We start from the raw sequence: 24,004 nt of genomic DNA, 5'->3' as shown, positions 1-24,004 counted from the left end.
TCAGAACCAGAATACATCTTAGCCTACATTTTTTTAAGAAATTCGATTTTTTTTTTACATTTTTTATTAGATATGATTTATAGCAGAAAGTAAAAAATATTGTTCTGTTTTCAAAATGTTCAGTCTTTTTTCGCTTATATAATTAAAAACTAAAAATCCCAGTGGTGATTAAATACCACCAAAAGAAAACTTGTTTTGTGGGGAAAAAATAATATAAATTTTATTTGGGTACAACGTTATATATGACCGTGCAATTGTCAGTTAAACTAACGCAGTGCCAAACAGCAAAACATTGCCTGGTCATGAAGGGGGTACAATCTTCTGGAGGTGAAGTGGTTAAAACAGGTAGCAATTAAAAGGCCAAGTACACCATTTAAAAAAAATAAAAAATGACAAAAGCCTGGCATATGAGCCTGCAAAGCATTGCGACCATGATCACAGGTGCAACACGCAGGCTCCTGCAGACTCTCTCTCTACCAACCTGTCCGTCTTTTATACAGACTTTCAGTTAGAGAGCTGGAGGAACTGTCAATGGACTATGAGTGCAGTGCACTTATGTTCCATTGACAACTAAAAGTCCACCTGCCATGTGGTTTGCAGTACTCTGTGAATAAGTCATGGTCGTGCAGGCAGGGCCACACAAAATTCTAATTTGACAGCTTCTGCCTGGAAGAAGGACCCCTGCACCGTCAGGGGGTTGGTTTAGGTATGGGGGGTCAATCTGGCACCATGTTACACTCTAAATACGGGTGTAACTTGGAACACTGTGGTTCCGGTACTTGCTTAGCTAATGTTCATTTTTTACGGTACAAACCTGCCAGGTGGATAGACTCCTGTATGGCTGAATCTCTGAATATTGCTTGTAGCGGTTTGCAAAGCATGAAAGGCAACCTTGTTTTTGAACAGTCTTCAGTTGCGACCAGTTTCTGAGATACGACACAGCCACTCTCATAAATATCCCAACTTTCATTTCACCGCATTTTCGTTGCCAACATCCCAGTGATTTGATGGATCTGAGCCAGGCAGCAAAGGGAATAATAAACAATATGGATGTTATCAATAACAGTACTGGGAAGTGTGTGCAATTAAAAAGGGGTTCTGCTAATCACATATATAACAAACCGCAACATAAAAAAAAAAACAATAAAAGAAAAAAAAAAAAAACAATGCTGTCTTGTAAAAAAACATAAAAAACAAAACAACTAATTGTCTTTCCCTGCACTCAAATGTCATACAGAGGCACATGTTACATGGCCAGACACAGCACACACCCCACCATTTTATTCACATGTATTTCCACTGAACTCAATGAAAACGCAAGAGGATGTGCATTTTAAAAGCGCATTCATGCTCAAGGCAAACTGGATTGTGTTGCATGTTTCTATTAATTTAAATGGAACACCAATCACCAAAAACAGATAGGTGTGAATGCAACCTTATAACAGGGTGGTTATAGACACCAAATAATTTTAGTTGACTAATTTATATCTAAATTTAATATTCGCAGCACTCGTTCCTAACCAAATGGGAACATTTATCAGCCAACCAACGCACCACGATACTACGTCTCTCACATATATCTTCCAAAGCAGTGGAAGTAAATTACAAAATGTTAACAAGATGGCACTACACTCCAGTTGTACTTAATAGGACTTTTCCTACCATCTCAGAGCCATGTTGGAGGGGCTGCGGATATGCAGGATCTCACGCCCATATTTGGTGGGCATGTCCCTTTTGGCTTAGTATCATATACTGGATTGAAAAAATTCAAGGCAGTAAGATACAGAATGATCCCTGGAAAATACTATTCCACTGTACAGACGAGCCAGTAGGATCATACAGGAGATCAATTACTCCCCATTTATTAAACGCAGCTAAGGCGCTTATTCTGAAATTGTGGAAGCAGCTGAAAATTCCCTCCCTTGGCCTGTGTCTGATGGAGGTAGACCAAGTTTACCAGATAGAAAATAGCACGCTTAAGCTTAGGAATAAAGCTGAACTGGCATCCAAGATATGGTCCTGCTGGCTCGTCTGGTTATGTGCAATACACTGCTCTGTCTCGGCTGGATAACTACCCTACCCCCCCCCCCCCCCCTCTATCTCCTTCTTCTTCTCTCTATAACTATGTATTTTTCCGTATATATTCTTTCTTACATAATGGCATGAGCAAACAAGCAGGACAAAACTCTGGATAGCCGCACACTGGAAAAAGACTTGAAATCCCATCTTTAATTGAAACAACGTGGGTCACATCAAAACAAAATCAAAAAATCCACAGCAAAAGAATAACAGGGTACAGGAAAAAACGAACGCGTTTCGCACCGTAATCAGTGCTTACTCATAGCTTACGAGTATGCACTGATTACAGTGCGAAATGCGTCAGTTTCCTGTACCCTGTCATTCTTTTGCTGTGGATTTTTTGGTTTTGTTTTTATGTGACCCACGTTGTTTCAAATAAAGATGGGATTTCAAGTCTTTTTTCAGTGTGCGGCTCTCCAGAGTTTTGTCCTGCTTGTTTGCTTATGGTGTGTGTAATGGTCAGCACCTGGGGCTCATCAATAGGAGACAGCGCTTCAGTCCTCGAGGATTACTTTGGAGTGGTGGTTCATCCTTTCTATCAATTACATAATGGCATATTGTTAATGGATTACTCCATTGAGAACCGAAGTTCACAAGAAATGCAACTTGCAGGGATGACACCCGCAATATAGTCGGGACTGCCAAACCTGTAAGCATGTGGAATACCACATAAGTGAAGAATAGGAGGTATTCAATTGCATACTGGAGTATGTACATTCTCATATGTTTATACACTTTAAGGAGTTGATATTGGCGGTTTGCATGACTAGAAACTGCTATAATGTAACAAGTTTATAAGCATTTTATAAGACTGTTGGTCGCATTTTATGGTATTGTACAATATGCTTTTAATACAAATTTACTGAAAAAAATTATTATATTTTTATATTTTAATATAACATTTTTAAAATTATAATTAGAAACATTGTGGCCTACTGGTTGCTGCCTTGGTCTGCTGTCCTGGAATTTATCCCCACTTGGGAAGCTATCTTCATGGAGCTTGTATGTTGATCTCAAGTCCACATTGGGTTTTCTCACTCAACTTCAAAATAAGTTGCTAGGTTAGCAAAACATGTACATGCCTGCATGACTGTGGTAGAGATATTAGACTCTGAGCTCTTTTGGGAAAAGGGAATGATATGGACGATTGTAAGCTGTTTATGAAGTGTTGTGGGAGGTCAACCTACATTAGGTAGGTGACAAAAATTAAGGAGGCACTCCAGTCTCCCAAAAAAATAATAATAATAATAATAATGAAAGTCAGCAGCTATTACTATAGCAGCTGACTTTTAATATATAGACACTTACCTATCCCGGGATCCAGCAATTTCCTCACTTGAGCCGATTCTTTAATCAGCTTTGGGTGCAAGCACCGGCATTTTAAGTAAGGGAAACCGGCAGTGAAGCCTTCTGCTTCACAGCTGGTTTCCTACTGCGCATGCACAAGTCACGCTGCGCTTTGTGATTGGACCCGTAGTCTTCTGAGACCTGTGTGTCCCTGAAGGCTGTGGGGGGGGGGGGGGGGGGGGGAAGCATACATGCTCGTAGCTCATTGCAGCGAACTGAGCTGGAAGTGGGAGCGGTTACCTGTCAAATCCAGGTACCCGCTCCCCCCCCCCAAAAAGTGGCAAATGTGGCAGTGGAGGGTGCAAACAAGTGGAGCTTCTCCTTTTTGGTGGAGCTCCGCTTTAAATTTAGCTATAAGTAACTGTATAGAAAAAGGTTTCTTTATGGGTCCACACAACTGCAATGCAAGTTACATGCAAAGAGCATTTATTTTAAATGGTACCCCAACGCACCTTACTAATGGACTTTCTTTGCTGTGCAACACGTGGCCACACACCAATGTGGGTTCTGGTGCACTGTGCTCCCGGAAACATGATGTGCACCTTTTTTAGTGTATTAGACAGTCCAGTGAAAAAAGTGGGCTGCCTTAGGGTGCATTCACACTTGCGAATGCACCCACCCTGAGATTAGATGTGAGAACGTCAAGGGGGGCTCCTGCTATTAGCTGTAAGGGGCAGCCTTTTTGACACATACTGCCCGTGTCCAGAGCGGCTACATGCAAGTGGGCATGATTACCTGAGAGCGCCAACAGCCTCCCATTGCTTTCAATGGGGCTGCCTCTCACAGCTTAATGCTGGGGTTCTCTTTTTCTAATCGGTGAATCAGCTCTCATTTAGCTGTAAGGGGCAGCCTTTTTGACACATACTGCCCGTGTCCAGAGCGGCTACATGCAAGTGGGCATGATTACCTGAGAGCGCCAACAGCCTCCCATTGCTTTCAATGGGGCTGCCTCTCACAGCTTAATGCTGGGGTTCTCTTTTTCTAATCGGTGAATCAGCTCTCATTTTAATGGACTCCCTAATGCATTACACACGCGTATAGCCATAGCATGGAACCTTAAATAACCCCTTCCCGGCCCTTTAAGAACTTATAAATGCTGAGAGGTGGGCATTCGAGTCATGTGACTGCTACGATTGGCTATCACATGATCGGAAAGCTCCCAATTGCAAGCACACGCCTCGGGAGCTATCCGGTCCCGGTAGCACGGAGGGCACAATCGCTCTTCACATAAGGCCGCATATATGTGCCACGTCAGCGGTTAGAGGTTAAACCCTTTTCTATACAGTTTCCTATATATGAATTTTATTTTTGTCACCTACCTACAGTGGTGCTCATAAGTTTACATACCCTGGCAGAATTTATGATTTCTTGGCCATTATTCAGAGAATATGAAAGATAACACAAAACATTTCATTCACTCATGGTTAGTGTTTGGCTGAAGTAATTTATTATCAATCAACTGCGTTTACTCTTTTTAAATCATAATGACAACAGAAACTACCCAAATGACCCTGATCAAAAGTTTACATACCCTGGTGATTTTGGCCTTATAACATGCACACAGGTTTACACAAAGGGGTTTGAATGGCTATTAAAAAAGGTAACCATCCTAACCTGTGATCTGATTACTTGTAATTTGTGTGTGTGTATAAAAGGTCAATGCTTTTCTAGACTCCCAACAGACCCCTGCATCTTTCATCCAGTGCTGCACTGACATTTCTGGATTCTGAGTCATGGGGAAAGCAAAAGAATTCTCAAAGGGTCTGCGGGAAAAGGTAGTTGAACTGTATAAAACAGGAAAGGGATATAAAAAGATATTCAAGGAATTGAGAATGCCAATCAGCAGTGTTCAAACTCTAATCAAGAAGTGGAAAATGAGGGGTTCTTTTGAAACCAAACCACGGTCAGGTAGACTAACTAAAATTTCAGCCACAACTGCTGGGAAAATTGTTCGGGATGCAAAGAAAAACCCACAAATAACTTCAAGTGAAATACAGGACTCTCTGAAAACATGTGGTGTGGCTGTTTCAAGATGCACAATAAGGAGGCACTTGAAGAAAAATGGACTGCATGGTCGAGTCTCCAGAAGAAAGCCATTACTATGCAAATGCCGCAAAGTATCCCACTTGTAATACACCAAACAGCACAGAGACAAGCCTCAAACCTTCTGGCACAGAGTCATTTGGAGCAATAAGACCAAAATTTAGCTTTTTGGCCACAACCATAAATGCTACATTTGTAGAGGAGTCAACAAGGCCTATGATGAAAGGTACAGAGGTGGATCGCTGATGTTTTGGGGATGTGGGAGCTACAAAGGCACAGGAAATTTGGTAAAAAATGTTTGTTGGCAAGATGAATGCAGTATGTTATCAAAAAATACTGGAGGAACATTTGCAAATGGCATGTACTTGGACATTCCAACTAGAGGTCACCCGATATGGGTTTTTCTCTGGCCGATGCCGATATTTATAAATCGCCGCGGCCGATATATGATGCAGATTTTTTCTTTTTGGGCCGATATGTTAGGCCGTTTTTTAATTTTATTTTTCTCTTCATCTCATAAAATCTAACAGTTAGACACCTTTCACACTGGGGAGTTTTTCATGAGCTTTTGGGCTAAAAATAGTACCTATAAAGTGCCTGCAAAACGCTCCCCTGCAGTCTGTGTGAAAGCCACGAGTGCTTTCACACTGAGGCGATGCGCTGGCGGGACGTTAAAAAAAAAAAAAGTCATCTTTGGAGCAGTGTATACCTCTCCTCCACCACTCCTGCCCATTGAAATGAATGGGCACCACTGCCGAAGCGCCTGCAATGCGATGTGGCAGTGGTGCTTCACAGGCACCCCTTCCTCGGCCGCTAGCTGGGTTATAAGTGCCCCGCTAGCAGCCGAATAGCGCTGCTAAAACTGGCAGAGTTTAACAGTCAACGCCTGCCCGCTCCAGTGTGAAAGCAGCCTTAAGTAATGTGATGCAGAAAATTTCTTACATTTAAACCAGGGCTCGACAAACCCAGGCGCCAGTTCGCCAATGCGACCAGAAATCGCAACCTGGCACCTAAGCTGCCACCAGCCCACTCACTATCGATGCCCCAGACATGCAGCAGCATTAACACTGACTGCTGTCCTCGTCCCTCCTCCACACTCAGCGGCGCCGCGCTAAGTGTGTGAAACTGACAAGCAACGGAGAGAGGAGGATCTGTCAGATTTCAGCCTGATGTCGGGGTGGGTGGGACCCGGCCGGGGTGGGCGGGACCCAGCAGCTATCAAACACCAGCCAATGGGGATCTGGGCGGGCCGCTATGTGTATGTGGCCCACCCCTTTTCTTAAGCAGCCCAATCGTTGGCTGGTGGTTGATAGCTGCTCAGCCCCGCCCACCCGGCCAGGTCCCACCCGATATATTGGTCGATATATTGGTCGACCTCTGATTCCAACATGACAATGATCCAAAACACAAGGCCAAGTCGACCTGTCATTGGTTACAGCGGAATAAAGTGAAGGTTCTGGAGTGGCCATCTCAGTCTCCTGACCTCGATATCATTGAGCCACTCCGGGGAGATCTCAACTGTGCAGTCCAGGAATTTACTGGAACTGGAGACTTTTTGCCAAGAGGAATGGTCAGCTTTACCATCTGAGAAGATAAAGAGCCTCATCTACAAATAACACAAAATACTTCAACCTGTCATTGATGTTAAAGTGGGCAATACACGGTATTAAGAACTGGGGGGGGGGGGGTATGTAAACTTTGGTCTGCTTTTGCACTTTTAACATGTGCCAATAAAACTATTTATTCGTTTTTAATATTTATTTGATCTGGACATGGAGATACCAGTCCTTCTCTCTTTTACTATTGTCTAAGACCCCTTTCACACTGCCAGCATTTTTCAGGCACTACAGCGCTAAAAATAGCACCTGAAAAAAGTGGCTCCATTCACTCCAGTGTGAAAGCTGAGGGCTTTCACGCTGGAGCGGTGCGCTAGCAGGATGTCAGAAAAAGTCCTGCCAGGAGCTTCTTTGGAGCGGTGAACTCACCGCTCCTCCACCACTGCTCCCCATTGAAATCAATGGGGCAGCGCTGTAATACCGGCGGTGTTAAAACCTTTTCGGCCGCTAGCGGATGGGGGGGGGGGTTAAAACCGCCACCCCCGCTAGCGGCTGAATAGCCCCGCTAAAGCAACGCTAAAAATATTGCCCCTTTACCGCTGACGCCTAGGGAGGCTCGGTGTGAAAGCCGTCTAAGTGTTATTCGGACAACACATCAGCAAGAGCACCTGATCATCAACTTCATGTTACAGGCAGGAGGCTCTCTGTGAGAGTGCTGCAATCCCTTGTCTACATAAAACAGGAAGCAAGTGGAAATCCATCCATAGTGAGGGAATCCCAGATTGCCACAAGAACTAATGTCCCCATTGGAACATTCCTTTTATACCTGTTCTGGTGTCAACATACAAAATTTTGTAATTTTTCACTTTCAGGAACAACAGTAACCAGGACAAATAGAGAGGGAGGCTATAAATAAGGTCTTATACTGGACTGAAACGCGTTAGCGTAGGTTGTGCTATGAAATATTTTACTTCGATTTTTTTTCTATTATCACCTTGTTGCCAACATTTGGTCATAAATGGAGAGGGTGAATCTCCCTAACAGGGACACAGGCAGCTATATAAACTGACAAGTGTTGTAATCCCTCTCCACTCTATACAAAAAATAAAAATACGTTTTGCTGTTCACTGTACATATATAAATGTCCTCGGACGGAAAGGGTGATATCTCAGTCATCGCAGCAAGAATGATCGAGATATGATTTTGCTGGGCTGGCAAATCCCTACAAAATAAAAGTAATTAGAGAAGTTAATGAGCAGCTTAATTACTTTTTACAGGAAGGGATCCCACCCCCCTCCCACCGCTGCCTTTGCCGGGCTCTCCCATGCAATCTGAGAATTCAGTCTCCAGAATCTCAGAAAATTCCTCCCACTGACACCGATGATGGGACCCTATTCCTCCCACTGACACTGATGATGGGGCGCTATTCCCCCCACTAACACCGATGATGGGACCCTATTCCTCCCACGGACACCGATGATGGGGCGCTATTCCCCCCACTGACACCAATGATGGGGCGCTATTCCCCCCACTGACACCGATGATGGGGCGCTATTCCTCCCACTGACACTGATGATGGGGCGCTATTCCTCCCACTGACACCGATGATGGGGCGCTATTCCTCCCACTGACACCGATGATGGGGCGCTATTCCTCCCACTGACGGGGTGCTATGCCTCCCACTGACACCAATGACGGGGCACTCCTACTGACCACGGGTACAATGCAACTGAACATCATTTATTTGCACTGATGCTAGGCCTGGGGTATTTTCTACCCCCACTGGCCACAGTCTGGTCCCCTCCCTAAAGTCAGAAGGGCAGTAAACTGGCCCTTTGATAACTAGTCTCCTAGCAAAAAAAAAAAAAGGGGGGGGGGGGGGAGTGGTTACATTAATGAATGGAGATACAGCCAGGTGATCCCCGCCCCTCCCCCCACACACAATGCCAGACGATGGTCAGAATTCTTCTCCTAATACCTGTTGCCTGGCTGTCTCTGGATCCAGAAACACTAACCCACGACACACATGGAACAATCACAATGACAAGAAGCTGCAATCATTCAATATACAGGCCATAGACTGACAACCCTGCACCACCATGACAGCCACTGACTAATCCTTCATACTTCCCTCTATAGTACTATCTATATACGATCTATCAGGCTCTTCTAAGACTGTGTACTCCACAATTGCATTATTATTACCGCCCACCATAAGGATGGACGGAGAACACAGATCTGTGCCCCCAACCCAATGTTTGCAACCCCCCCCAGCCCGAACTTCTCCCCACACACTACACGTGCGTACATCACCCTGCGCACAACGATGACGTCTCATGGCGCCGAGCTTTTATCTTCCGGAAAGAATGAATGCCAGGACCTCGATTGGTTGGTAGGAGGGAGGGGTGTGGCTAAGACACCGGCTCGCGTGTTGTTTGTTTCGGAAGCGGCAGGGGAGAATTTGACAGGCGGGCGGATCTGTACACTGAGGAGACATGGAGCGGGGAGAGGGACCGAGGACAGAGGAGGAGGAGGCCGGGACAGGCAGAGCTGGTACTGCCAGAGCCCGCTGGAGGCTACTGGGACAGGTGAGAGATGAGGGGGCAACTTGTACCTGTGGGCGAGAGATGAGGGGGCAACTTGTACCTGTGGGCGAGAGATGAGGGGGCAACTTGTACCTGTGGGCGAGAGATGAGGGGGCAACTTGTACCTGTGACTGAGAGATGAGGGGGCAACTTGTACCTGTGACTGAGAGATGAGGGGGCAACTTGTACCTGTCACTGAGAGATGAGGGGACAACTTGTACCTGTCACTGAGAGATGAGGGGGCAACTTGTACCTGTGGGCGAGAGATGAGGGGGCAACTTGTACCTGTCACTGAGAGATGAGGGGGCAACTTGTACCTGTGACTGAGAGATGAGGGGGCAACTTGTACCTGTCACTGAGAGATGAGGGGGCAACTTGTACCTGTCACTGAGAGATGAGGGGGCAACTTGTACCTGTCACTGAGAGATGAGGGGGCAACTTGTACCTGTCACTGAGAGATGAGGGGGCAACTTGTACCTGTCACTGAGAGACGAGGGGGCAACTTGTACCTGTCACTGAGAGACGAGGGGGCAACTTGTACCTGTCACTGAGAGATGAGGGGGGAACTTGTGCCTGTCACTGAGAGATGAGGGGACAATTTTTGCCTGTCACTGAGAGATGAGGGGGCAACTTGTACCTGTGACTGAGAGATGAGGGGGCAACTTGTACCTGTGACTGAGAGATGAGGGGGCAACTTGTACCTGTGACTGAGAGATGAGGGGGCAACTTGTACCTGTGACTGAGAGATGAGGGGGCAACTTGTACCTGTGACTGAGAGATGAGGGGGCAACTTGTACCTGTGACTGAGAGATGAGGGGGCAACTTGTGCCTGTGACTGAGAGATGAAGGGGCATCTTGTGCCTGTGGGCGAGAGATGAAGGGGGCATCTTGTGCCTGTGGGCGAGAGATGAGGGGGCATCTTGTGCCTGTGGGCGAGAGATGAGGGGGCATCTTGTGCCTGTGGGCGAGAGATGAGGGGGCATCTTGTGCCTGTGGGCGAGAGATGAGGGGGCATCTTGTGCCTGTGGGCGAGAGATGAGGGGGCATCTTGTGCCTGTGGGCGAGAGGTGAGGGGGCATCTTGTGCCTGTGGGCGAGAGGTGAGGGGGCATCTTGTGCCTGTGGGCGAGAGGTGAGGGGGCATCTTGTGCCTGTGGGCGAGAGGTGAGGGGGCATCTTGTGCCTGTGGGCGAGAGGTGAGGGGGCATCTTGTGCCTGTGGGCGAGAGGTGAGGGGGCATCTTGTGCCTGTGGGCGAGAGGTGAGGGGGCATCTTGTGCCTGTGGGCGAGAGGTGAGGGGGCATCTTGTGCCTGTGGGCGAGAGGTGAGGGGGCATCTTGTGCCTGTGGGCGAGAGGTGAGGGGGCATCTTGTGCCTGTGGGCGAGAGGTGAGGGGGCAACCTGTGCCTGTGGGCGAGAGGTGAGGGGGCAACCTGTGCCTGTGGGCGAGAGGTGAGGGGGCAACCTGTGCCTGTGGGCGAGAGGTGAGGGGGCAACCTGTGCCTGTGGGCGAGAGATGAGGGGGCAACCTGTGCCTGTGGGCGAGAGATGAGGGGGCAACCTGTGCCTGTGGGCGAGAAATGAGGGGGCAACCTGTGCCTGTGGGCGAGAAATGAAGGGGCAACCTGTGCCTGTGGGCGAGAGATGAGGGGGCAACCTGTGCCTGTGGGCGAGAGATGAGGGGGCAACCTGTGCCTGTGGGCAAGAGATGAGGGGGCAACTTGTGCCTGTGGGCGAGAGATTGGGGGGGGCAAATTGTAGAACAGGGGACAGCTTGATCCTGTAGCTGAAATCACAGGACTTGTATTTCTGCGACATGCGGTTGCAGACATCACACCGGTACCGTTTTGTAGAGCTGATGGTCGGCTCTCTTGTAATAACAATGGGAGCGGCTCAGCAGCCACCTAATTGCTATTACAAGCAGCGGAAGGGGACGGCCTCATCCCACTGGTAGACCCGAGCGACCCCCCCATCACGTCTGCCGGCTGGCTGGACAGCCAAACATAGCCGGAATCGGCTTTGATCGGCAGTTTGTAATAGTAACCAGAAATGTATGGTGTAGATTATCTATGAATTATAAATGGGCAAATTATTTAGATAAATAGCTACTTTCTTGTACCAGAAATGGGACCTCCTTATTGACAAATAGGGCTGAAGCATTTAGGCCCCCCATCCATGTAGACATTGTATTCTTGGACACATGTTGGCTTTTCAATGGGTCCTCGTCTTCTTTGAACCTCAGCTGTAGTGTCCTCATGGATGGTGGACATGGGGGTCATCCTTCCACCTCAAGGCCAGCACTTCGCTGCTTCTCAAAGTTGCTTTTTCCCCCTTCACAGTTTTTTGTTCACCGTGGATTGTGGGAAGACCTTGCTGTTCTTTCTGGAGGTTCCGCAGGCCAGGGTTTTTGCGAGGTATAGGTTTTTGAAAGGGGGCAGACTGGTGTAATAGTTATCCAGGTATATGTGATGACCTTTGTTTAGCAGTGGGTGTGCCATACACATTTTCCAGTTGTGCCCATGTAGGCCGGGCACTCAGGGGGCTGGAGCTGGGAATCTCTTCCTTCATATATGAGGAACACATACAGATATCCTGTGGTTCTCTTGCAAAGCTTACAAAATTTTACCCCGTATTTGGCCCTTTTGCTAGGAATATATTATTTTATTCCTTGCCGACCTGAAAAGGGTACCAAGGACTCACCCACACATAGATGCTGAGCCGGGACATAGAGTTCTGCAAATTGTTGGGAAAATAAATTTGAGTGGAGGCGAATTCTACATCATTTATCGTATGTTTGGATGATTTCGGGGAGGGCACTGGGTGTTTTCAGTGAAATTAAGGAATCGAATAATCATCTCATCGGGACCTGGGCATTACGGCAGAATAAATGGGCATGTGGTGGACCAGTAGGTATGTCCTTCCTTTTTTTTTGTTAGCCCCATGTTTATGGTGAGGCTCATAAACAATTTGAACTCCACCAACATCAAATCTCTCCACTCAAAGGGACGGGCATATGAGGATTAGGGGTTGTTGGCAATATGCTGCTGGGCATATAGATTGGTCTGGCCCATGATAAATTGCAGCAAAGTGTCGGGCAAAAATAGATGAAGGCAATCAATTTCTGACAAATGTTGGGTATTGGCCTGCACACCTGGCTGTGCGCTGAAAGGGGGAATACTTGCTGATCCCCAGTCAGAAGGCAGCCATGTTGGGTTGGCAAGACCATCTTGGAGGTATGTAGCAGCCTTGGCTCTTGGGGGATGGGACACTCCAGTGTTGGTAGTTGGGTGTGATACTGGGCCTAGGCATTTGTTCCTGGGGGCCTATCGCTGGTGGCAGCATTTGTACTGGGCCTGGGAATTTGTTTTCAGGGCCTATCGCTGGCGGCAGCGCTGGTACTGGGCCTGGCAATTTGATTCTTGTTGCTGGCGGCTGCCTGGTTTCCAGAGCACCGTGCCCTTTTAGGAGTGACGCATTCTTCCTCTGATTTATTTGCCAATCAGCTGCTATCAATCGGTTCACATGTTGAATTTGATTTGGAATCAGAATTGGCATTGGAATGTGATGAGAACTCCCTGCTGCTCTCCCCAGTCATGGAGAGGATCTGGAATGCCTCCTCACTGCTATATACTTTTTTGGACATGCTGCTGATGGCTGTGCGATGGGTGGCAGGAGACGGTCACTGATGGGCTGTGTGACGGGTGGCAGGAGACGGTCACTGATGGGCTGATAACTGATAAAAGGCTGATAACAGGAAAAAAACCCTGGGAATCCATTTCTCCTTCACTGAGGAGCTTACATTGGCTAACCGTAAAAAATCGGATCACGTTCAAGACCCTTTGCCTCACCCACAAATGCGTGCATAGAGAAGCTCCGCAATACCTAATGGAGAAAATAAATCATTACACACCAAACCGCAGTCTTCGATCAGCCAACAAAAACCTCCTCCTCGTGCCCAAAGCCCGGTATAAATCCAAGGGTGATCGGAGATTCGCTGTCCAAGGGCCTCTGCTATGGAATGCTCTACCAATCAACATCCGCCTGGAAGAAAATCACCTGGCTTTTAGGAAAAAACTCAAGACCTTCCTCTTTTAGCAGATGATCAAAGCTCGCCACAGCGCCTAGAGGCGATTCAGTTCGCATTGTGCGCTATATAAGTATTTCATTCATTCATTCATTCATGGGCTGTGCGACGGGTGGCAGGAGACGGTCACTGATGGGCTGTGCGACGGGTGGCAGGAGACGGTCACTGATGGGCTGTGTGACGGGTGGCAGGAGACGGTCACTGATGGGCTGTGTGACGGGTGGCAGGAGACGGTCACTGATGGGCTGTGTGACGGGTGGCAGGAGACGGTCACTGATGGGCTGTGCGATGGGTGGCAGGTGACGTTCACTGATAGGTGATGACGGTCACTGATGGGTGAGGAGTGCACCACTGACGGTCACTGATGGCAGTCTCTGATGTGACAGATGCACTTTATGGGCGGCAAGTGACGTTCACTGATGGTGTGACTGACGGTCACTAACGGGTGACTGGCCATGATTACTGATGGTTAACTGGTGCACCGCTGAAGGTCATAATGGAAGTCTCTGATAGGTGACAGGTGCACTTTATAGGCGCTGATGGGCACTGATGTGGTGACTATTGGGTGACAGGTGCAATGGGGGGAGGGAGGGTTAGGCGCGATGTGACAGGTTCTCTTGGTGTTGTGCTTGGTGCACTACACTAAACAAGACACAGATCAGTAACTACACTGCTCCTGGCTTCTCTCCTCACACTGGAAATGGTGTGTGAGGAGGGCAGAGACGGCAACAGCGAGTTACCGGTCTTCGTTTACATTTGCGATCGGCTGTGAATGGATCACAGCCGATCACATGGTAAACAGTCGCTGGCCAATGGCTGTTTTCTAGTATCGATGACGAGAGTGTTCCCGGGCAATTGGTGCCACCAACATGCATGCGCAGAGCGCTCCCGGTAGCGCGCATGCATAGTAGAGCTGCATGGTTCTGGCCAGAATGAGAATCACTATTTTTTTTTTTTTTTGCTTGGAATAAAAAGATCGCAATTCTCTCACGATTCTTGCAACGTAAAATCTTTCACATTATACAAATAAAATGGACTAACTTTACTGGTTAGGTTTTTTTTTTTTATTCATTAAAGTCATTTTTTAAAAAAAAATTGCATTTTAAAGACTGCTGCGGAAATACAGTGTGACATAAAATATTGCGACAACCACCATTTTATTCTCTAGGGTGTCTACTAAAAACATATATATATATATATATATATATATATATGTATGTATGTGTGTTTGGGGGTTCTAAGTCTAAAAATAAAAATAAAAAATGATTTTAACTTGAAACCAACAAATGTCAGAAAAAGTTTTAGTGTTTTAAGTGGGTAAACTTTTTTCACTTGCACACAGTCTATTCCATTGACAAATTGTTACAATGCTTATACTTAAGTTCAACTGATAAAGAATGTTTTGATTCTTGGCAGACTGCCCAGTTTTTCTCTCCTTTCTATTGAGGGCTGTGGCTTCAGAAGAGCAGAGAGAATTCTTTGCATAGAAAGAATTGTGAAACACTTTAGTCAAGATCGCGATAATGATTCTTGACGATTCATCGTGCCGCTCTAATGTGTAGCGTGCAAGGGGGAAGTATCATCTGTGATCGGCCATGACTGGATCACAGCCGATCATGTGGTAAACAGCCATGCCAAAAAAAAAAAAAAAAACTTCTTTAGTATCACTTTAACATATACATGATTGTCCAGCGTGAAATTACCCTTTGAATGAATATAAATATGAGGGGTGTTGTATGTCTATTTCCCCTAGGAGGAGTAATGTGTTCTGTTGGCCACCTGTACCTTCTAATATAGTGGTGTTTGGGCTTAAAATGCTGCTGATTATTTGAAACGGGTAAATATTCCCTTGTCCTGGCGGTACTGTTATCTCAGAAGTTCTGAAATACACTGAGGTTTGGATGGTTCCAAATGACATTAGACAGAAATGTGTATTCACTAATGACTCCAGCTATGGTATTTATGAAGGGGAATTTGTGGAAAGGATATCTGATTGCTTTCCTAATTACTCAAGTTTGATGTCTTTTATGAGGGCACTGAGACATGTATTGGGGTTAGATTCTGCTAATCCTATCAAAGTACTGATAAAAGTGTTTGGAAAGCAGCTAAAAATGTGTTAATTGTATAAACTGAAGGGGGGGGGGGGGGTCACTGCTGCTCTCTGTTATTTGAAAAAATGGCATGGGTGTCTGGGGACCTGAACAACATGGCCGCCACACAGATTGTTACCATTACAGGACAAGGTGAGTCTGTATCCCCAGCAGAGGCACAGGCAGAAAAAAAATCAGGTTCTATCCAATAGGTGCGCCCCCCCCCCATTAAATGCATCCAGCCCTCTAATCTACATTCAGGGGGCCATATGTATGGATTCAAATGGGGGGGGGGTGTTTTTTTTTTTTTATTTTTTTTTTTATTTAAAGCCAGTGATTGGTCACTTTAAGACCACCTGCTGTCGCTATACGTCGGTACTTTGATGTGGAATACCATTGTTATGGCAGCAGATAGCTGCCATAACCCTGGTATATTCTTAAATAGCGGTGTGTCCGCTGTCAGATAAAAGTGGTCTCCTCGGTGGTGGGCTGCATTTCGGTCGTCTCCGCCGCTTACCGGAGGCGTTGGTAGCTGCGGAGATGATCTGATCCTTTCCCTTCTTAGGCACTGTGTGGAGTGAGGGAATGATGGGTGTTGGATGACAGAAGCAACGTCAAAGGTCACTTCTGCCCAAGGGCCCTAAAGGAAAAATTTTATTGGGGGGGGATTACTTTTATTTTTTATTTTATTTTTATTGAATTTAAGTGTAAGGCCTCTTTCACACTGACGTCCCGTTCAGGCCCGCCTGTCAGTTTTTCAGGCGGACCTGAACGGGTGCTCCATAGAGGTCTATGGAGCGTCGGATGTCAGCGGTGACATGTCCGCTGACATCCGACCCGCTCCGATCCGAAAAAGTGTAACGGAGGAAAAAGCTATTTTTCCATCCGTCTGCGGATCGGATCGGATGACGACGGGCACTGCGGTCCGTCGTCATCCGATCTCCCATAGGGGAGAGCGGCGCTGTGACAGGTCCGTCCCTGCGCAGTGTGCAGAGACGGAGCTGTCATCTCCCTGCTCAGCGGGGATCGGCGGAGTGATCCCCGCTGAGCAAACGGATATCCACGGGGCGGATCAGAACTGATCCGCCCCGTGTGAAAGGACCCTTAATGTGAGATCTGAATTTGAAAGCTGTTTTGCGGCGGTTCGTAGGCACTATTTTTGACGCTATAGCGCCTGCAAAATACTCCAGTGTGAAAGGGGTCTAAAAGTGAGTGGACTATCTAAGTGTAAACAGAACGTGAAACAAAGCTGCCCCTTTTTCAAGTGAATTCATCCCCTACAAAATAATTAAAAAGCTATAAAAGAGTTGGTGCTAAATCACAAACATAACATACATGCATTGAACACACAGCAAATAATAACAAAAAAATGTATAAGCATGAGCTATATATAAAAGGGATCCTTCTAGAAGAAGTCCACACACCAAAATTGTGTAATAGCAGATGATTCTTAAAGTGATTGTATAGGCTCGTTTTTTATTTTATTTAAATAACAAACATATCATACTTACCTCCACTGTGGAGCTTGTTTTGCACAGAGTGGCCCCGAACATCCATTTCTGGGGTCCCTCGGCGGCTCTCGTGGCTCCTCCCCCGCATCAGATAACCCCCGAGGAGAAGCGCTCTCCGGGGGGGGGGGGGGGGGGGTTACCTTGCGGACACATTCCCGAGTCCAGGATTTGCATCCATAGACACGAATGCCAGACTCGGCCCCGCCCCCTGGCACCCGCGTCATTGGAATTGATGACTGCGCTGCTATCAATCTATCCAGAACCCCGGGCAGTGGAAGAGCGCGTCTCCGGTGTGTGAAATTCCAGGGCTCGGGTAAGTAAAATGGGGGGCTGCGGAACTGGTCACTGCCAAGTGTTTTTTCACCTTTAATGCATAGGAACCCCTTTAATTATCTGTGTTCCACCATCAATTGTGTAGGGGAAAGACAGACAAACTCGCCAAATAACTGAAATAAAAAAAAAAAAAATGTATGGAAAAATAAATAAATAAATTCATGGAAATCAGATCCTTAAAAGGATGATAAACTTCAAGGAGGGATATTCCTTTAATTGGACACAGTCCCCTGATGTATGCTTAGCTTGTATATAAGCAAGAGCTCTGTAGAAAACAAAAGTTCATCACAGCACAAAATCTTGTAGAAACTGGACATTAGGGTGATACATTTTGCATTTGCAAGTGCTAATGAGCTAGCACCAACATGTACACCCAGCTCCTGGAAGTGACGTCAGCGCGGGCGAGCGCGCAGCCTTAATGCATTTCCTGATCAACAAGTCATCAGAAAGCTCATATGACTGCTGTGACCAGATGTCAGTCTTGACATCCTAAGGGCACATTCACATATGTGTCAGGGACTTTCTGCTGCCCCTCTGAAAAGCAATCCATGCTCAGATTGGTTTTCAGAGGTTTATGACCGCCAGTGAGGAGGCAAAATGTTGCCCCCTCACTGCCCGATTTAAAGGGATTGTAAACGATCACCTTGTAAAACAACACATTCAGTTTACAATTTAAATGAAATGCAAACATTTGTGTATTGTGTTATTTGTATCAATACCTTCTTCTTTTTTTTTTTTTTTTTTCCCCCATTTTTTTTTTTAAATCACATTCCCTCTGTTCTCAGTTGCATAAGAGCTGGGGGAGGAGAAGCAGCAGTACACCCAGTGAATGGATGTGCAGTGGGGCAATGTCAAAAATGAAAATGACAAGTTTGATTATTGGTTATTGGAGTAAAGTAGTCTGAGTTCCCAACATTGATAGAGAACTGACCACAGTGTGCTCTCTTGCTAAGTGTGGTAAGTTTTTAATAGGAAAGCAGAGAGACTGGCAGGAACACCAGGCATTTCGCACAAAGGAAGTAATACAAAGAGAACAGGAGACTTTCTCATACAAGTACATGTAACAGCAGGAATTTGAAAATGCTGGGGGTAACAGACATTTTAACCCATAATTGGCAAACTACCGCACAGCAATCGAGTGCACTGCACATGGTCGCAGTGCGGCTCCAAAGAACCGCATTAGTCGTGTTCGGTGCCGGAACCAACAGCCAGAAGCAATATGCTGCTGTTCTGCCATGGCCACAAACCACAACACACAACATGCGCACAGCCCTGAGCCGCTGTCTGTATTCAGGTGGGACGTTGGAGGGGGCTTTGCCTGCACTGTAATGGTCAATTGCTTGTTTTACTTGGCCAGTCCTTGACTCCTCTCAGCAGGTAGACTGTCTTTGCAGCCTTGGCACCCACACCAGTCTAAAATCCTGATGTCATCAAGACAAGATCAGGGTCTATAGCCCTGCTCTGAATAGTGGGAGCTGGATACTTCTAAAAAGAGGGTATCTGTCCCCCCCTCCCAAAAAAATGACATGCCAAATGTGGCATGTCGGGGGGGGTCACCATCACTTAAAGCGGAAGTTCCATTTTTGGGTGGAATGCCGCTTTAACCCTTGCAGTGCACGGGATCATTTCTAATCTTCCCAGATGTGGCCTTTAAAATAAGCTTGCCACTGCAGCTTGTTCACCCTATGTGATTGCAATAAAGTTAAATGAAAAAGAAATAAAAAAAAAAGTTGAAACAAATTGTAATAAAATAAATAAAAATGACCAACCGCTTGCCACCCACCCACAGTACATTTACAGCGACAGGTCAGCAGATCCCGTGATTGGACACAGTAGATCATGGTGCTCGGTACCTGGCTGTTGTAAGCAGCGGGGGTATCATGTGATCGTTATGACCAATCCTAACGATCACATGATATTATGTAAGCAAACTGTCATGAATGTCTTTCATTCTTGAACAGCTTACTTACTGTTGTGATGCTGTGATTGACCCACAGCGATCACATGGTACCTGGACCCATCACAGCATTCTGTACCATGTGTTTAGCTGTGGCCAATCACAGCATCACAACAGTGAGTTAGACATTCATGACAGTTAACTGTTGCTTATAACAGTGATCATCACTGTTATAAGCAATAGCAGTGTACAAAAAAAAAATCCCTGATCACCCCCATAGACTAGTACAGTGTCACTATAGTTACACTGAACTATGATGACAGAATGTAAAAGAAATATTAAAAAAAGAGGTTAACCTCTTCACCCCCAGAATGACCAGGCCATACAGTACTGCGTTAATTTAACTGAAAACTGTGCGGTCGTGCAACGCTGTACCCAAATAAAATTGATGTCCTTTTTTTTCCCCACAAATGGAGCTTTCTTTTGGTGTTATTTGATGACCTTTTTTTTTTTTTTTTTTTTTTGTTTATAGCACAAAAAAAAATAAAAAGAGTAACAATTAAAAAAAAAAAAAAAAAAAAAAACACAATATTTTTTTACTTTCTGCTATAAAACATATCCAATACAAATATGTAAAAAATCAAATATATTCATCAATTTAGGCCAATTTGTATTCTGCTACATATTTTTGGAAATGAAAAAATCCCAATAAGCCTATATTGTTTTGGTTTGCTCAAAAGTTATCGCATCTACAAACTATGGAATATATTTAGGGACTTTATTTTTATTTTTTTTACTAGTAATGGTTGGTGGCGGGACTGTGACATTGCAGCGGACAAGCGGGACACTAAGTGACACTTTTTGGGGACCAGTGACACCAGTACAGTGATCAGTGCTAAAAAAAAATGCACTGATGCTTTATAACTGGCATGGAAGGGGTTAACTTCCTCTTTGTCTCCCTGCAAAGGTAAAGCATAATGGGCCCATTATGTGTCACTTACCTGACACAGGAGCCAGCCATGTCACCGCTGTTCCCTGTAGCACGAAGCATCCATCTTCTTTCGGGTATCGCGGCTCCGGCCCTGTGAGTGCCCTGAGCAATGATGATGTCACTCCCGCACATGCGCACGGGAGCCGCCACTAACGGCATATCGCCATTAGCAGCGGCATGCTCAGTGCGCTTGCGCGCCGTAGACAGCTGTGCCTGTCTTTTTTCCAAATGTCTCCTAAACCGTGTAGGTTTAGTAGATATTTCTTGGACCTACAGGTAAGCCTTAATCTAGCCTTACCTGCAGGTCAAAGTGGTCTGTAAGGGTTTACAACCACTTTAAAAGTGTTCCCTGGGAGTGCTTTCCAACTGTGTGGGGGATGGATGCACTACTAGACAAATAGAGAGAGAGAGAGAGATCTGTGTTCCTGATTAGTAGGAACACAAGATCTCTCTCTTTGCCTGTGACAGAACGACGATCTGCCTTGTTTAGATTGGCAGACCCGCTTTTCTGTCATTTCCCTGAACAATTGTGGGTGGCCAGCGGCTTCCGGGCCCGCTAATTTTCTCATGCTGTGAGCGGGTCACCGGTGGCCCGCGTGTGTGCTCCAGAGAAAGGAGTGTGGACAATGTACAGGTATGTTTTGTGCAGCCGGGGCGTCCTGCTGCAGTATGTGGGTGGTCCAGAGCTGGTTAAAAACTGAATTAAAAAATTATTAAAAATACTTGTCACCAGGCAGTATCCCTGATTTCTGCCACACTAGTCATATGATGATGCTGTACTGCACTGGTGACAGTATGTAAAATAAAATTTATGAAAAAAAAAATGTTAATTTCTTAAAAATTGTGACAAAAAAATTACAACTTTAAAAAAACTTGCCATGCCTCTCATGAAATACCTTGTCCTGTGTACTTTCCAAAAAGGGGCCATTTGGGGAAATTTGCACTGTCCTGGCATTTTAGGGCCTCCAATAATTATTTGTATGCAAAATTTTAATAACGCAAATTAAGAAAAACAAGTTTTATTTTTTTTCTTAATTTTTGGTCTTTATTATTATTATTATTATTATTATTATTTTTTTTAAATACTGCCAAAAGAAAGCTCTCTTTGTGTGAAAAAAATTCTATACATTTTCATTTGGGTACAGTGTTGCATGACCGTGCAATTAGCAGTTAAAGAGGAAGTAAACCCTGATGAGTTTACTTCCTCTTTCATTCCCTGCAAAGGCAAAGCATAATGGACTACTATGCATCGCATAGTAGTCCATTATGTGTCACTTACCTGACACAGGAGCCAGCGAAGTCACCGCTGTCCCCTGTAGTTCTGAGAGTCCATCTTCTTGGTGGGTCTCCGTGGGTTTCGCTGCTCCGGCGCTGTGATTCGCCGGAGCAGCGATGACGTCACTCCTGCGCATGCGCACGGGAGCCGAGACTCGTAGCATCGCCGTCATCGACGATGCCCCGCTCAGTGCGCCTGCGTGCCGCTGTCTACGGCGCATGCGCCGTAGATAGCGGTGCCCGTCTTCGGGCAAATATCTCCTAAACCGTATAGGTTTGGGAGATATTTCTTGGACCTACAGGTAAGCCTTAATCTAGGCATACCTGTAGGTCAAAGTGGTTTGTAAGGGTTTACAACCACTTTAAAGTAGCGCAGTGCTGAATAGCAAAACGTAAATAAATGGCCTGGTCATGAAGGGGGTAAAAATTTTCCGGAGGTCAAATGATTAAAAAAATAAATTTGGTCAACTATGTGACCTGGGATTCTCAGCGGTATCACTGCAGCCCACCCGTATTCCATCACTATTCGCTTCAATTATGTTTTGCTTTGGGTTCGGAGTTTTTGATGATTTTCAGTCTTCAGTGATTGTTTAGTCTTCTGCTACTGTATATGTAGCTTTTCCGTCGGCATTGTTTGCTTGGGTTATAGGCCATTATGCACCACATTTGTTCACATAGCATGGAGTCCTGTCATAATGGCTTCTTAATGTACCTTTTCAGTCCATACTCTGCTGTTGATAGGAAAAGCTCAACGATCGTTCTGTGTAAATGGAAGACACAGAACCGGGCTTGTTGATCTCAAGTAGCATTAGATAAAGAAGCTGTAAGTGGATGTATTACTATATAATATAGTTATTGTGTCCCAGAGGTCTGAGTACAGGCGCATCTATTTAAATCTTTCAGTAATACATGTCTGCTATTCTTTAATATTAAGCCCTTATCTTTTTAGGTATAGGATGTTAAAGTTTACCTATTATTTATACAAGGCAGGGATGGCTTGTGTACCTCCCAATGTTCTGAGGTAGCAAAGAGGGATGCTTTTAGCACAAAGTACATTGCCTTGCAAAAGTATTCACCCCCCGCTTGGCTTTTTACCTGTTTTGTTACATTACAGCCTTCTAATTCAATGTTTTTTAATCTGAATTATATGTGATGGATCAGAACACAATAGTCTAAGTTGGTGAAGTAAAATTAGATACATAAAACTATTTTTCAATAATAAAAAAACAGATAATTGGCATGTGCGTATGTATTCGCCCCCTTTGTTATGAAGCTCATAAAAAGCTCTGGTGCAACCAATTACCTACAGAAGTCATATAATTAGTGAAATTATGTCCACCTGTGTGCAATCTAAGTGTCACATGATCTGTCATTACATATACACACCTTTTTTGAAAGGCCCCAGAGGCTGCAACACCTAAGCAAGAGGCACCACTAACCAAACACTGCCATGAAGACCAAGGAACTCTCCAAACAAGTAAGGGACAATGTTGTTGAGAAGTACAAATCGGGGTTAGGTTATTAAAAAAAAAAAAAAAAAAAAAAAAAAGAAAAAATCCAAATCTTTGATTCCTTAGGAGCACCATGAAATCTATCATAACCAAATGGAAAGAACATGGCACAACAGCAAACCTGCCAAGAGAAGGCCGCACACTAAAACTCACGGACCGGGCAAGGAGGGCATTATTTAGAGAGGCAGCACAGAGACTTAAGGTAATCCTGGAGGAGCTGCAGAGTTCCACAGCAGAGACTGGAGTATCTGTACCTAGGATGACAATCAATAAGCCGTACACTCCATAGAGTTGGACTTTATGGCAGAATGGTCAGAAGAAAGACATTACTTTCAGCAAAAAACAAAATGGCACGTTTTTAGTTTGTGAAAAAGCATGTGGGAGACTCCCAAAATGTATGGAGGAAGGTGATCTGGTGTAATGAGACTAAAATTTAACTTTTTGGCCATCAAAGAAAACGCTATGTCTGGTGCAAACCCAACACATCACATCACCCAAACAACACCATCCCCAGTGAACATGGTGGTGGCAGCATCATGCTGTGGGGATGTTTTTCAGCAGTCAGGACTGGAAAACTGGTCAGAGTTGAGGGAAAGATGGATGGTGCTAAATACAGGGATATTCTTGAGCAAAACCTGTACCACTCTGTGTGTGATTTGAGGCTAGGACAGAGGTTCATCTTCCGGCAGGACAATGACCCCAA

The 24,004-nt window shown here is 45.5% G+C and overlaps 2 protein-coding genes across 5 annotated transcripts in view; one reads left to right on the top strand and one right to left on the bottom strand.

The window, feature by feature from the left end:
* The window catches only part of PREPL (prolyl endopeptidase like), a 77,370-nt gene extending 67,993 nt beyond the window's left edge, over positions 1-9,377 (bottom strand). The window contains exons 1-2 of one of the 4 annotated variants that reach the window (XM_077485662.1): positions 9,334-9,377; positions 815-1,013 (exon numbers count right to left, since the gene is read on the bottom strand). In XM_077485662.1, coding sequence (XP_077341788.1) covers positions 815-970 — 156 coding nt within the window. In that variant the 5' untranslated portion in view covers positions 971-1,013; positions 9,334-9,377. Of the gene's footprint in view, positions 1-814; positions 1,014-3,015; positions 3,576-9,003; positions 9,306-9,333 lie in introns of those variants that run through there. The other 3 variants (XM_077485661.1, XM_077485663.1, XM_077485660.1) reach the window with 3 other exon arrangements.
* A 52-nt stretch (positions 9,378-9,429) lies between these two features.
* The window catches only part of CAMKMT (calmodulin-lysine N-methyltransferase), a 662,536-nt gene continuing 647,961 nt past the window's right edge, over positions 9,430-24,004 (top strand). The window contains exon 1 of the mRNA XM_077485659.1: positions 9,430-9,613. Within this exon, the coding sequence (XP_077341785.1) occupies positions 9,521-9,613 (93 nt within the window). The 5' untranslated portion in view covers positions 9,430-9,520. The remainder of the gene's footprint in view (positions 9,614-24,004) is intronic.

Source organism: Lithobates pipiens, unplaced genomic scaffold (genome assembly GCF_037356315.1).
Source record: "Lithobates pipiens isolate NorthernLeopardFrog02 unplaced genomic scaffold, aLitPip1_a1.2 Scaffold_18, whole genome shotgun sequence".
Lineage (NCBI taxonomy): Eukaryota > Metazoa > Chordata > Amphibia > Anura > Ranidae > Lithobates > Lithobates pipiens.
Note: the sequence above shows the minus strand (reverse complement) of the source record. Positions and strands in the feature narration are given on the sequence as shown.